At 24.5% G+C, this 13,798-nt stretch overlaps 2 protein-coding genes across 3 annotated transcripts; one reads left to right on the top strand and one right to left on the bottom strand.

Moving 5' to 3' along the window:
- Positions 1–2,917: 2,917 nt before the first annotated feature.
- On the top strand, positions 2,918–3,863 carry LOC114195493 (gibberellin-regulated protein 11-like). The gene is made up of 3 exons (XM_028085985.2): positions 2,918–3,075; positions 3,229–3,286; positions 3,374–3,863. The coding sequence occupies exons 1-3, from the start codon at positions 2,998–3,000 to the stop codon at positions 3,553–3,555; spliced, it is 318 nt and encodes a 105-aa protein (XP_027941786.1). The 5' UTR covers positions 2,918–2,997; the 3' UTR covers positions 3,556–3,863.
- Positions 3,864–7,945: 4,082 nt separating this feature from the next.
- LOC114193456 (snakin-2-like) lies at positions 7,946–9,312 on the bottom strand. 2 transcript variants are annotated; one of them, XM_028083265.2, is made up of 3 exons: positions 9,155–9,312; positions 8,983–9,022; positions 7,946–8,429 (listed from the first exon to the last, which is right to left on the bottom strand). In XM_028083265.2, exons 1-3 carry the CDS (start codon positions 9,230–9,232, stop codon positions 8,248–8,250), a joined length of 300 nt encoding a protein of 99 aa, XP_027939066.2. In that variant the 5' UTR covers positions 9,233–9,312; the 3' UTR covers positions 7,946–8,247. The 2 variants fall into 2 exon arrangements, with proteins under 2 accessions (XP_027939066.2, XP_027939065.2); XM_028083264.2 differs by having other exon boundaries at positions 8,983–9,031; positions 9,155–9,294.
- Positions 9,313–13,798: the final 4,486 nt, after the last annotated feature.

The following is a 13,798-nucleotide window of genomic DNA, read 5'->3' as shown; positions in this document are numbered from 1 at the left end:
ATTTTCACCTCCCCAAGTCAAACCTGGTACTTACTTCTTTTAATTTTTTAAATTATTTATTTATTTATTTAATTTTTAAAAATATTAAAAATTCGTCATGTGTTAACCTAATGTCGTGTCACGCAGTAGTGTATGTGACAGTGACAGTACCACATGTTACTGTTACGCTAGGTGTCATTTTTTTATTTTCAATTTAGGCCTTGTAAATTTAGTTTGTCTCAATTTGACCCCAGTGTTTTTATTTTGTCTCAATTTAATTATAATTTTGTAAAAATTGAACAATTTTGTCTCTCTCCAAATTTAAACCAAATTTATTTTTTATATAAATGGTATACAAATATTTTTATTAAAATTGATAGTTTTATTAAATATTTTTAACAAAATTAAGTTTATTTAAATTTATACTTTACATTTAAATTTATTTAAATTTTTTTAATAGAATATAATGTTAATAGAAAAAATTCAAAAACTTGTGTTGATATTTTATTACATCATACTTTAATATTATTATTTTTTATTTAAATTTATATTTCAATAATTATATATTTTTAAAATGTGTAAAGTTCAATAATTTTTATATAAATGTTTGAGCTGATGTAAAAATAACAATTATATATAAGTTCAAATGTAAAATTTTAAAATAATTTCAAACAATTTATATAACGATTTAAAACAAATAAATTTAGAATTTGAAAACCATTTTAAATAAAGTTAAATGTATATAATAAAAATATCAATTTGAATAAAAATATCAAATTTAATAAACATATTTGTATAACATTTATATATAAAAAAAATTTCAATCTAAAAGGGACAAAATTGCTTAATTTTTATAAAAATTGAAATTAAACTGAGACAAAATAAAAATACAAAGAGCAAATTGAGAATGAGAAAATGACATATGACGTAATAATGACACGTGAAATACTAGCATATCACATTATCACCATCACATGACACAATGTCAGTTTAACACTTAAAAAATACTTTTATTTTTTAAATTAAAAAAAATTAAATGAAGAAAACAAATAAACAAGTGACACATATTTAATGTTGTTACTATAATACTAACCGAAATAGCTTAAATACATAAAATTTTCTAAAATAAAAACTAAATTAAGATAAATAAATATAAAAGAACTAAATCCATATTTTCAAACAAACATAATTTAAAAAAAGAAACTCAGACTTTTTCCAAAACGGTTAATTATATATTTCCAGAAAAGCAAAAGTTTAAGTTATAGATTTACGGACAAAACCTAGCGATACATAAAAAATATTACTTTTTAATATATTAACTTAGTCATGTGACTAGTTGATAATTAGGAAATATCTTTTCTATAATGGTTTTCTTCGAAATTACACATTTTAAGCATAATACGGTAAAATAATATTCTTGTACTCAACCGAGTGAAGGTCTTGTCGGTTCCCATATAAAAGAGTGATATATGGTGAAAAAAATGTTTTCCTTTACTTTAGAGTTAGTTGAGTCTTGAGTATTGAAGAATGTTGATCTATTTGTAGGAATTTATGTGACAAAATCGGGGGTTGAATAAATGAAGGGAAAAAAAATGTAATGTGAACTTCTTCTTAAAGATAATGAAGAAATAATTTTTATTTTTCTCTTAATAAAATGAAAATTGTGTAAATGATTAATATAGCCTTAACATGATGCACTAAGTTTAAACCCATCTACCTATCATACATATTCCACACCTGTTGGTAGTGGCGGAATTTGGACAAAAATGTAGGGGGTCAAATTAGATTTGTTATATATAATTTTATTTAGAAGAAAAACTCTTCATTTTTTCTCTTCATTTCATCTCCTTAAAACAAACACACATAATAGTAGAATTCAAAAAAATATTACTACCATTCGCTATTATATCATGATACCAAATCATGAATACCATCTTAGATAAACCATTTGTATCTCATCAATTTGATCTGGTGCTATTTGTCAAATTTGATGTCGTTTTTCCCATATCACGTTCTAATGAATTTTTAAATTCATTATATGTAACTTTGAGAACTTTAAAGATGTGTTTTTTATTGTCTTAAATTCTTGGTTCTTATTAAATTTCTCGAGTTTAGTTAACGTAAATGCATTTTTTTTACATCTTTATCACAAACATTTCTCTTTAAAAAAAAAAGAATCAATTATTTTTACTTTTTATCATAATCTTTCTAATATAAATTTATCACCTCTCGTCTATTTAAAAAAAAAATTATATTCACAAATCACAATTATCACAATGCAAAACATAACAAAACTCATACTACTTTAATTAAATAAGCAATACTGTATAAATTCAAAACTTAAAAAAAATTACCATAGGTAGCGAAAAACACAAAATCCTTAAATTTCATAATTAAGGGTTATAATAATTTAGGAAAAATTATAATTAGAGTTCATACCAATTTCATAAAAGAATCCCTAAAATCATAATTATGGTTTATATTAATTTGGGATAAACTTAATTTAGAAGAAATATTATAAAAAGAATCATAAACTAACATACATAAATCATAATAAGATACTAACCTTGATTTGTGAGAGATCATGCAATAATGTATACATCAATCTCAATATATGTGTTTCCAACCTCTATTTCCCAATCTATCTTTTTGTATTTATCTCTCTTCACACATTCATGATAATCCAAAACTTATTTATTTATTCCCTATACTATAATTATTTGTTGTATATAACAAATGTCCATAACATGGATATACATGCATTGCTTATTCTTTGCAAAAAAGAATACACTTTTGATTACTTTAGAAATCTCCAAAACTTTATAATCTATACCTTGAACGAAAGAAAAAGGGACCCACTTTAATGGAATAAATTAGTTTCACACTTTTTCTTTAAAATGCAACAACATTTCTCTCATTTAACTATGGACTATAAATACAAACACACTTTTTCTCTTCATTCATATAACAAATCTCCAAACCTTCTCATTCTCATCTTCCAAAACTCATCTTCAAGTCATGACCATTTTCAAGACTCTCCTAGCTTCAATCCTCATTTCTCAAATCATTGTGATTCTCGTGGAATCAGATAGGATGGTAAACCTAACTTTTTCCTTATATATTGTTATAATTTTGTTTCATTTTCATACAAATCATTATATATATATGTTGAAATTTTGTTTGTCTCTATCTTTTTTTCCCAATCAACCTTCAAAATTACTTGATGTTGTGTTTTCTTATACATCACAGGTAATTCTCAATAACTTAGTAGCGGAACAAAGTCCTAACCCTTCACCTCCAACCATAGGTACAAGTTCTTTAAGCAAACCCTAAAGTTAACCTTTGGTGTTATATAAAAATGATGTTTTAAGATTTTTTTTGTTTTGTTTTATAGATTGTGATGGTGAATGCACTAGAAGGTGTCAATTATCGTCAAGACCAAATCTATGTAAGAGGGCATGTGGAACATGTTGTCAAAGGTGCAACTGTGTACCTTCGGGTACTAGTGGTCACTATGAAGAATGTCCATGTTATGCAAATTTGACTACTCATGGTGGAAGACACAAATGTCCTTAATTTACTACACTAATCGTCTTCTATATATGAAAATAAGCGGAGTTCAGGTTCTCTATTAGTTTTTTTTATGTTATCCTTTGTTGATCATTAAAAGACATTGTATAGGTATTTTAAATATCTTTTTAATATACTGTAAAACATCAAAATTAGTGTTATGAAGATACAGTAAAGGAACAACACAAAAAAATCCAACAGAGAATCCAAATTCAAATAAACGCGTGTAATAATTTAGTTTGATTGATATATCTATGTACCTTAGGTGGTGCACAATTACTTATTACTAAAGTGAAGTTTCTTACCTTGCTTTATTTTTAAGGTATTTTTTTCTCATTTTCCATTCATGTCTTAAAGATACAACATAAATTACATGTATTTTGAAGATGCAAGAACAGATAGTTGAATTCATCTTGAGCCATTATTAACTATTTAATCTTAAAATAAAAAAACTCATTTCTAACATAAATTTAGATTGATCTAGTGATTTTTTAGTGTTATTGTTCTATTATGCTCTCAAAATACATTGATATACATTCATTTTGATATTTTAAAATATATAGTTTTGAGTCTTGAGTCTTGAGTATTGAAGAATGTTGATCTCTTTGTAGGAACTTATGTGACCAAATTTGGAATTGAATAAATGAAGGGAATGAAAATGTTATAATGTTTAAGGAAAGAAAAAAAAAACATGGGAAACAGGTGGAGTGTTGTTTAATAGCAGAAATAAATATTCCAAAAGGATAATAGTTTACGCGGAATGATTTTGAAAAATGTAATGTGAATTTCTGAAATAAACAATTTTTACTTTTTAATAAAGCAAAATGTGTAAATGATTTTGTTAGCCAGCTATACTTCTTTCTTCTTAAAAAAGAGACAAATAACATAAATATTTTCATAAGATAAAACTAATTCACACATAAGTTAACAATTTATTGGATGAATCATATAAAAGAATTTTTATAAATTCATTTTTATCATTATAGAAAATGTTAATCAATTAAGAAGTAAACTTTAAATTTAATTTAATTTAATTTTATAAAATAAGATTTATACTCCTTTGTATACCACGTATTAATTAAAGAAAAAAAATCTGGGGTGAAATAATGAAGGAAAAGAAAATGTTAATGTTTAAGGAAAGAAAAAAAAAACATGGAAACAAGTGGAGTGTTGTTCGACAACATCATTTATAGGATGATGAGGTTGAAGTAAGCATCATCACATTCCTACATTGGAGCCAAGTAATGTTGGGAACCATAACTGGTGCAGGTTTTTGTCACTCTCACTCACACACAACTTCTTCTCCCAACCTAAATGCTTTTTAGTAGCACAAATAAATATATTTAAAAAGGACAAATGATTTTGAAAAATGTAATGTGAACTTCTTAAAGATGATGAAGAAATAATTTTTACTTTTCTTTTAATAAAATGCAAAATGTGTAAATCTTGATTTTGTTAGCTAGCTATACTTCTTTCTTTATACTAATTTCTTAAAAAGAGAGACAAATAATATAAATATTTTCATAAGATAAAATTAATTAAAAATGAAAATATGAATCATAAGAATTTTTGTAAATTCATTTTCATCATTATAAGGAAAGTTAATTTTACTTTTAAAATGTTTATAGAAAAATCCGTCCTCTTACGTTGTTTAATTCCATTTATTTTAATATAATTTGATATTTACTAGAATAGATTGAGATACTAAATATTAAAGTTTAAATTTAATGCAACTTTTATAATTGACGTGTAATTTGGTTTTACTTATTTACTCTAAATTTTATCAGATACCATTTTCTTGTTAGGTCTCGTAACTTTTTCTATGTTCATTGTTGAATGCTCTTGTTGAAGACTCTCGTGTCGAATCACCTAATATATAGAAATTTAGCTAAATAATAATCTCTAAAATTGGTTAGCATTTAAATTAGCATTTTTAAAATTTTATTATTATTCTTATATTCAACATTTTGTAAATATGTAAATTTTATCTCATAATCAATATTGAATCAACAATATGTTAATATGTAAGTATTTTAATCAAATATTTTCATGAAGCTATAAAGATTAGTATATTGGCCATAACTTTAAAAGCACCAAAATACTTGTTAAAACTAAATTAGCATATTTTATAAATGTTAAAACAGTAAAAAGGATCGGATTTACGCAAAAAAAAAAACAAATTATTTACTTTTAGATTTAGTGGGTGTAATTAATATCTCATAATAATTAATAAAGTTGGTGCTTTTTATCCACCAACCAGGTTGTTCATAAATGGATGATTTAATAATAACTAACATGATTTAGACAAGTAACATTTAATCGGAAATCATTCGTATGTGAACATGTGATGTTAGGAAGGGTGTTGGGATTTGTTATTACACTGTATTTCTGAAAATTTTCTATATAACTAGTTGAAATTACTAATTTTAGTGCCTTGTTTAACATATATCAAGGATGTAAAAAAAATCCAAACTCGTATTTATAGATAAAACTTGTAATAGGTAAAAAATGGATTAGATATTTTAAATGAATATATATGGGTAATAGGTACGGGTATCTTTTATACCCATTTGTTAACGAAACGGCTACGGATATCATAATATTCGTATTCATAGATATCCGTACTCATTATACTTTGATTTAAATTTAAAAAAAAAAAACATGATTAAAACATTGACACTGCTAGGATATAAATACAGATACGGAAAATATATTTATCCCACATAGAGCTACTATCTATATTCTTCCAGTCTCATTGGCATCCTTATTCATTACAATAATGGTTATAGTTAGTTGAATGCATAAATTCCTAGTATAATCTTAATCTGGTCCGAAATATGTTCAGAATTTTTCTTTTTTCAATTTATAAGTTATGTGGATACTAAAATCACAGGACTCACTCATTTTAAGAATATAGGATCCTTTTAATTTTGATAAAAAATTGTTATCATTAAGTATATTTTTTAAAATATAAAAAAATAAAAGGAAACGAGGAACATATATATAGGATAGAAAGGAAATAGGAAAAGTATGTTATGTTTTGCATGATTGAGATGAGAGAAACTATGTAAAATAAAAACAAATTAGTAGAGTAAAATTTACACGATAAAACACAAAATAGAAGTATTTGATCTAAGAGGGATAAAGTGAAAAATAAAAATAAAAAATTATATAAAAATAATAAAATATGTATTATATTTTTTAAATGATTTTTTTGTCACATATGTTACAATATGTATTATTTCTATTTTTCTTCTCAGCCAAATTGAATCTTAAAATAGAAAAAAAAGAGAGTAAAGTAGACATATAATAATAAGTGATATATATATATATATATATATATATATATATATATATATATATATATATATATATATATATATATATATATGTGTGTGTGTGTGTGTTCGGAATTGTTCCATGCGTATATACACAAAAACAAAGCAATAGTTTGGTTGCTTGCATGTATGAGTCAGGAGCAGTCAACATCGTCACCGATTGCTATTTGTCACTTTTGTTCCTTTTTAAGTTTTAAGAAAATTTTTACTTTTGTTTTTAATTTTTTAGTTTCTATTTTTCAGATGAAGCTAAATTGTTTTTCATCGACTTCTTAACTCTCAATTAACTCTCTTTTTTTATTTAAATTCCAATCAGTTTAGTTGATGAAATTATTTCACTTTTATTATAATGATAGGAAAAAAAAATTACAATCAAAATTCTTCTTCTTATAACCTTAATAAATATTATACAAATTCTTCAGATTTTACACAGTTTGCGAAACAAATTAATTTTAAACCTTTAAAACAATTTATTAATTTTTTTAGGATCGAAAATTATATTTTAAGATAGTAAAGTAAAAGGAAAAATTAATTAAAAAAATGTTAAGTTTTCTCAATTAAAAAAAAAACTAAATTAAGCTCAACAACTTTGGAACACATATATACCAAATTGAAGAGATAAAAAAAAAAAAACGCAATCAGATTTACCTTACGAAAATGATCCAATGCTTTTTCTGCAAACCTTTGTTATTTTTATTATCATATATTCATAATAGAAAATTATAGCCATAATACACACACGTGTGTATATTTTTTTTTTCAAACCTTGTCATATGTTTTTCACGATACATAAATTAGAACAATTTTTATTCAAACTCGCGTCAGAAATGTTGGGCTTCTCCTTTAAGAATTGACCCGTGTTTGCATGGTTTTGAAAATTTACAAACATGAGTGACGAACTCTGAAATAACACTTTGTATTTTCAAAAACACCTTCTCTTGTGCTGAATTTAGCCAGCTAATAAGAACACCATAATTTGAAAAGTTGAATATTAAATACAAAGTCAAACACCAGAAGATGGTATCACAGAAGAAAATATTATAAATAAAATGACGAAGTCATAAAATAATAACTCTTATTGATATACACGATGAAACATTACAACGAAAGCAAGTACAACACAACCTTAAAGAAAAGTAATGAGAATTCCACAACATAGTTCTTAACTTTTGTAATGTCTAAATATACATATCCACGTCAACACTCAATGATTCAACAACAATTGAAAAAGGGGTTCGATAGTTCCGAACATTATTCTTTCACCCTTCACTCAAGAACGCATCATATATATCTATATATATAGTGTTATATATTATTTGATGATATAATAAATATAATATGAAAGTGTGGTGCATGAAGTTTAAGGGCACTTGCGTTTGCCACCACGAGTGGTTAAGCTAGCATAACAGGGACACATTTCTTGGTTTCCGGCGGTGCCAGGTGGCACGCAGTTGCAGCGTCTGCAACAAGTTCCACAAGCTCTTTGGCAGAGACGAGGACGAGATGATAAACGGCACCTCGCACCACACGCTCCGTTACAGTCTGAACATCAAAAAAATTGCAAATTAGTTAATAAAAAAATAGAACTATCAGTTAATTTTAAAATGAGTCAATTTAAAAATTTTGAACCAATTTAATCCTCGAAATATATAAATTTAGTATTTTTAATCAAATTTTGTTAAATTTATTCGATGTTTTGTACATATTTTAGAATTGTATTTAAGTTGTTTATATTGTTTGACATGTTTTTATTTGAATGTTAAGTCAATTATTGTTATAAAACATGTTTGAAATGTCAAATAAACCTAACAAAATTTGATTAAAAGAATTAAATCCACGTATTTCAAAAGATGAAGAACTAAATTAATCAAAGTTTCAAAATGAACTAATTCCAAAATTCATTTAAAATTAAAAAAAGATAAATAAAATTATATAAGATATAACTAATATCATTAAAATGGATCACCCTCATCCGATATATCATCCATTCAAGAGTATTGACTCTTTCATGGTCTTATTTTTAAATCCTCTTAAATCTCGATTTCTAAACAACGAAGAATATTCGGTAGACACATATATATGAATATAAATATACCTATCTGCTGAAGAAGAGAAGCCTGCGTTTGTGGTTGCACCTGCAGTTCCTCAAAAACCATGCAAAAATTAATTAGAAAGAACCTAGGCGAAACAAATGAAGAACAACCTTGGCTGTTGGTGTTGTGATATGATATGTTCGAAAAAGAAAGAAAGTGTTTGAATATTTATACCGATTGATCGGCATCGACGAGATGAAGAACGAGAAGCGAGGCGAGAAGGGAAGCAACTAGGAGTTTAGAAAGCGCCATGGATAAAGTTTATGTGTTATTGTTATTGGAATGAGAAGCATGAAGAGAAGGTATTTATAGTTGTGTGTGAGGTATGAAGAAGAAGGTGGTAAGTACTCAAAATAATAATAATAATTGTCATAAATGTGGGAATATGAAAGTGGGGCATGGTGATGTGGTGGAGCATACACGGAAATGGGGAAGTTCGCTTTGTGTTAGTGACTGGTGAAGGAAATTTGGTATCGAAAACTCAAAAGGGCTCTTCGAATCATCCAGAGAAATATCGAGATATTGATTTTTATTTTTTATTTTTTATTTTTTAATGTCTGTCTCTCATTATTGGCTATGATAAAAAGGGGTTAAGTGGGGTTACGTTAATTAGAAAATGGAAATTTATTTGCCTAAAGTTGGGCACCCATTGTAAAACGATGCAAACAAGTTTAGGTTTGGTTATGACGAGTCATTTCAAGGACACTGTAAAAAATTGGCGGCGTGTGGTTTTGGTCAAACCATGTGAGCTAAGGGCATCATAAGTTGGTGTTTTTTTTTAGGTTTATCGTATGGTTTTGTCGATGTACTATTTGTTTGGATATTATTGAGACGATCTCGATTAATTGAATCTCACAATACAATACATGAATATAGAATGTCTATTCTCTGTGTCATGTCAATGGAGGAAACATTTTGATTGTGATGTGTGACGTAACATTGCATCACATAATTTATGTTTATGTTGGTATAGTATGGTTCTAGCTAGGTTGCATTATTGGGGAGTCGAAAATATTGCAAAAAAATTGTAAATTAATTATTATTATTATTATTATTATTAATAAGAGAAAAAAATTGTGTTGGGTTTGAGAGATGGTGATGTGTGGAATTGGATGCATATAAAAGGTGTGTGTGTGGAGAAGGAAGAAGAAGTAGGAAAAGGATTGATGAAGAAAAGCTTGACAGCTGTGTGCGGTGGCAACACAGCTGGATTATGCTAAAGAAAATGAAAAACTATGATAAAAAATCACTTACCCCCACCCACTCCAAGATTATCAAGTACTTTCTTTCGTCGATTTATTATATTTTTCTGTTTATCTTTATCATAATACATTTAACTACTTAGTTATCATGTTAGTACGATTCATATCAAACTAGTTTTTTTTTTTTTTTTTAAATATACATTTAGATTTTAATTTAAGTTTATATTATGTTTTGTTTAATGTTAAAAAATAGATTTTAAATTAACGTTAATCTTACAAAATTAATCTGTAATACAACATGTGGACTATTTATATATTGTAAGATCTTTTTTTTTTCTAGTTAATATAGAATATTTAACATATTCACTCAATATTTATAATGAGGGTTCTATAGCATCTGATATAATAAGCCTAACAACAATAATTTTTCTTATAATGGATTGTATAATAAGTTTAAGAAACGATAAATTTGATACAATTCTAATATCTAGTAAATTTTAAATTTAATTCGATTTTTAAGATCAAATTTATATTCATTTGTATAATGTAAATTTATTTTATCTTTGTTTAATATAGATTTTTAACGTATAATTGATGATGTATAATTTATTTTTTGATAATATACCTCTCACAATCAATTTTAATAATTTTAGAATAAATTCAAATGTTATCTTAAAATTTTAGTTAAACCTAATTAAGTATGATAAAAGTGGTTTGTAATATATATTCTATTTTTTAAGTGATATTTAAAAATGGAGTGTTGTAAAATAAACATAATAGAAATTATATTTTGTTAAAACAATAATGAGAGTTTATTACTGTGTTAGTTTTAAAATATTATAAGTGTTTTTCATCTTAAATTTAATAGTTAATCTAATAAATAAACTCATATTATTAAAATTCATTAGTAATTTGATACTTAAAATTATTAAAATAAATAAACTAATACAAAATATGAAAATCACACTAATATAAAATTATATTTTAATAATCAATCACTATATTTAAAATATTGTTTATTTTAAGAGTTTCAGATATTTAAAATATTGTTTGCTTGTAGAGTTTAAATTCTTTATCACGGTTTTGTTTAAAAAAAATATTTTAAAAGATTAAAGAAAACGTGTATTCTAAAAATCAGTCCATGACAAATGATGGTGAATTGGGAATGGAATTCCACTTGTTATTTTGGGAGCGAAAACGGTGGTGTGGGGACAATAATATAAAGGTGGACAACAATGAATAACAAAACAGTATGCAAAAGAAAAAGATAAAAGGAATAATAATACATCTCAAAAGAAAAAACAGTGTCTTGTAAAGTGTATCTGTTTATTAAATATATGCCTAGTCAATTTTAGATTAAATATTTTGGATAAATTTTGGAATTAGTTCATTTCGAAATTTTGAACTAATTTAGTTTTTCATCTTTTGAAATATGTGAATTTAGTTCTTTTAATCAAATTTTGTTAGATTTATTTAACATTTTAAACGCGTTTCAGTAGTATATTTGAGTTGTTTATATTGTTTGACAGATATTTGCTTTAATGTTAAGTCAAATACTATTATGAAACACATTTGAAATGTCAAATAAACTTAACAAAATTTGATTAAAATGACTAAATTCATATATTTTAAAAGATGAATGACTAAATTAGTCTAAAGTTTCGAAATTGACTAATTTCAAAATTCACTTAAAATTAAGGAACTAAAAACATATTTAACCCTTTCAATTTTTTAAATATTAAGGAGTAAAAAATACAATCACAAACTTAAAAACTCTATGTTTCTATCAACATATAGAAATGAAGTTAAAACGATGAAATTAGTGTGTGTATATAAAGAAAATTATTTTATATTAATTTACAATATTAGAAAGGTGGTTACATGTATTAAAAAAAGTTATATATGAAAATAGAAGTCATTTGTGAGGCAAATTGAAAAGGGATTACATATCTATACGCAATTGTGTATTCTTAATTTATTATTTTGAATGCATTATTTTTACACGTTATCTCTTAAAACTAGTAATTTTCTCAGTCAATGTTTTCTATTTTTTTTTATTTCTTTTTACATATTAATGTTGTTCATATTAACATTCAAAAAAAATCATGCAATTTTCAAGAAAAAAAAATATTTTACAGTAATTTAATAAAAGTAATATGATATTTTTTTTCAATTGCAGTAAAAGAATAAACTCGAAATATTTAAATTCCCATATTCCTATACAAATAAGTTTATGTAAAAAAAAAAAGATAAAAACATTCTAAAATCTTATCTTTTCATAATATAATTTTTTTTAAGAAAATAAATTGAAAACATACATTTTACACTTTTTTTTTTCTTTTAACATATATACCTATGAAAGTATTAAAAATAAGTATAAAGTTATGTTTTACCAAACTTCACATAAAAAAAAAGTTTAATAATTTTCCTCGTAAGTTAAAAACTAAAATTTTAAAAAAGAACTGCAAAAACAGAACTTTTAAAACTAACTTGTACAAGAGATCATTTTAATTTTAGAGAAGTTAATACAACTTTTATTGATATTTTCGATTTTTCAAAAATCACAATTGAGAAGTTTAGATATACAAAATAGTTGACCACTTGTACATAGGCCTCTTCTTAACGTTTTATGAATCATGATAAAATAATAACTAAATAATAGTCCTTGTGTATAAATTTTTAAATTTTAATATATAAATTATGTTTTATAGTTTTTTCATCAATTCTCATAATATTTTATACTATTAATATATTGTTGTCTCAATAATCATCTACAAAATAACATGAAAATTTCTTAAACATCAAAGTTATGCCCAAATGACTGCTCCATACAAATTTAAGAATCATAAGTGCCTACGAATTAGAGGTCTTTATTCGGTTTAATTTTATTTTAGAATAAAAGATCATTCAAATTAATAAAAAAATTGCAATGTACTTTAATTTGATTGAAATTAACTATATAATCTGAATCAAATCAAACATTTATGTGAATTAATTAAATTTTTACAATTTAAAAATAATTTTGTTATATATGATTTGTTAAAGTATCATTCAATTTAAGACCAATAAACAAATTAATAAAGTAGTATTATGTTGTTATATAGTATGATATACTCATTACATAACTATAATTACAAATCAGTATTTTGAAAACGAACTAACTTTATAATACATTAAGTAAAATGTATACGAACTTAAAAAATATTTACTACAATCAGAGGTAACATCATATATAACCAAATTTGTCTCTTATATAAAGTTAAGCATATCAAATTCAAACAATTAAAATAAATAAATAAATATAATATATCTTATCCTTTGGTTTGGATTTCCTTTTGACTCCAACCAGTCAAGCATTTGAATTGTCTAAAACTTTTCAATCTTGTTTTCTATTTTAAAATTGAAAAGATTCGTTTTAAACATTTTCAATAATACAATATATTCCAACCCGTTAAACATGTAGTTATGATCATAAATTAAGATAATAAGATAAGGTAAATTAAATTACAAGTATTTTATATTATAATACGTACGTACATATCCGATATGTTGATATATTTATTTTGAAAATAATAAAATACAATACGTGAAATATGTATATTAAAAATTATATAAT

This window comes from Vigna unguiculata, chromosome 8, assembly GCF_037176805.1.
Source record: "Vigna unguiculata cultivar grain cowpea cultivar isolate G323 ecotype 2 chromosome 8, ASM3717680v1, whole genome shotgun sequence".
NCBI lineage: Eukaryota > Viridiplantae > Streptophyta > Magnoliopsida > Fabales > Fabaceae > Vigna > Vigna unguiculata.
This window is presented reverse-complemented; position numbering and strand designations above follow the sequence as displayed.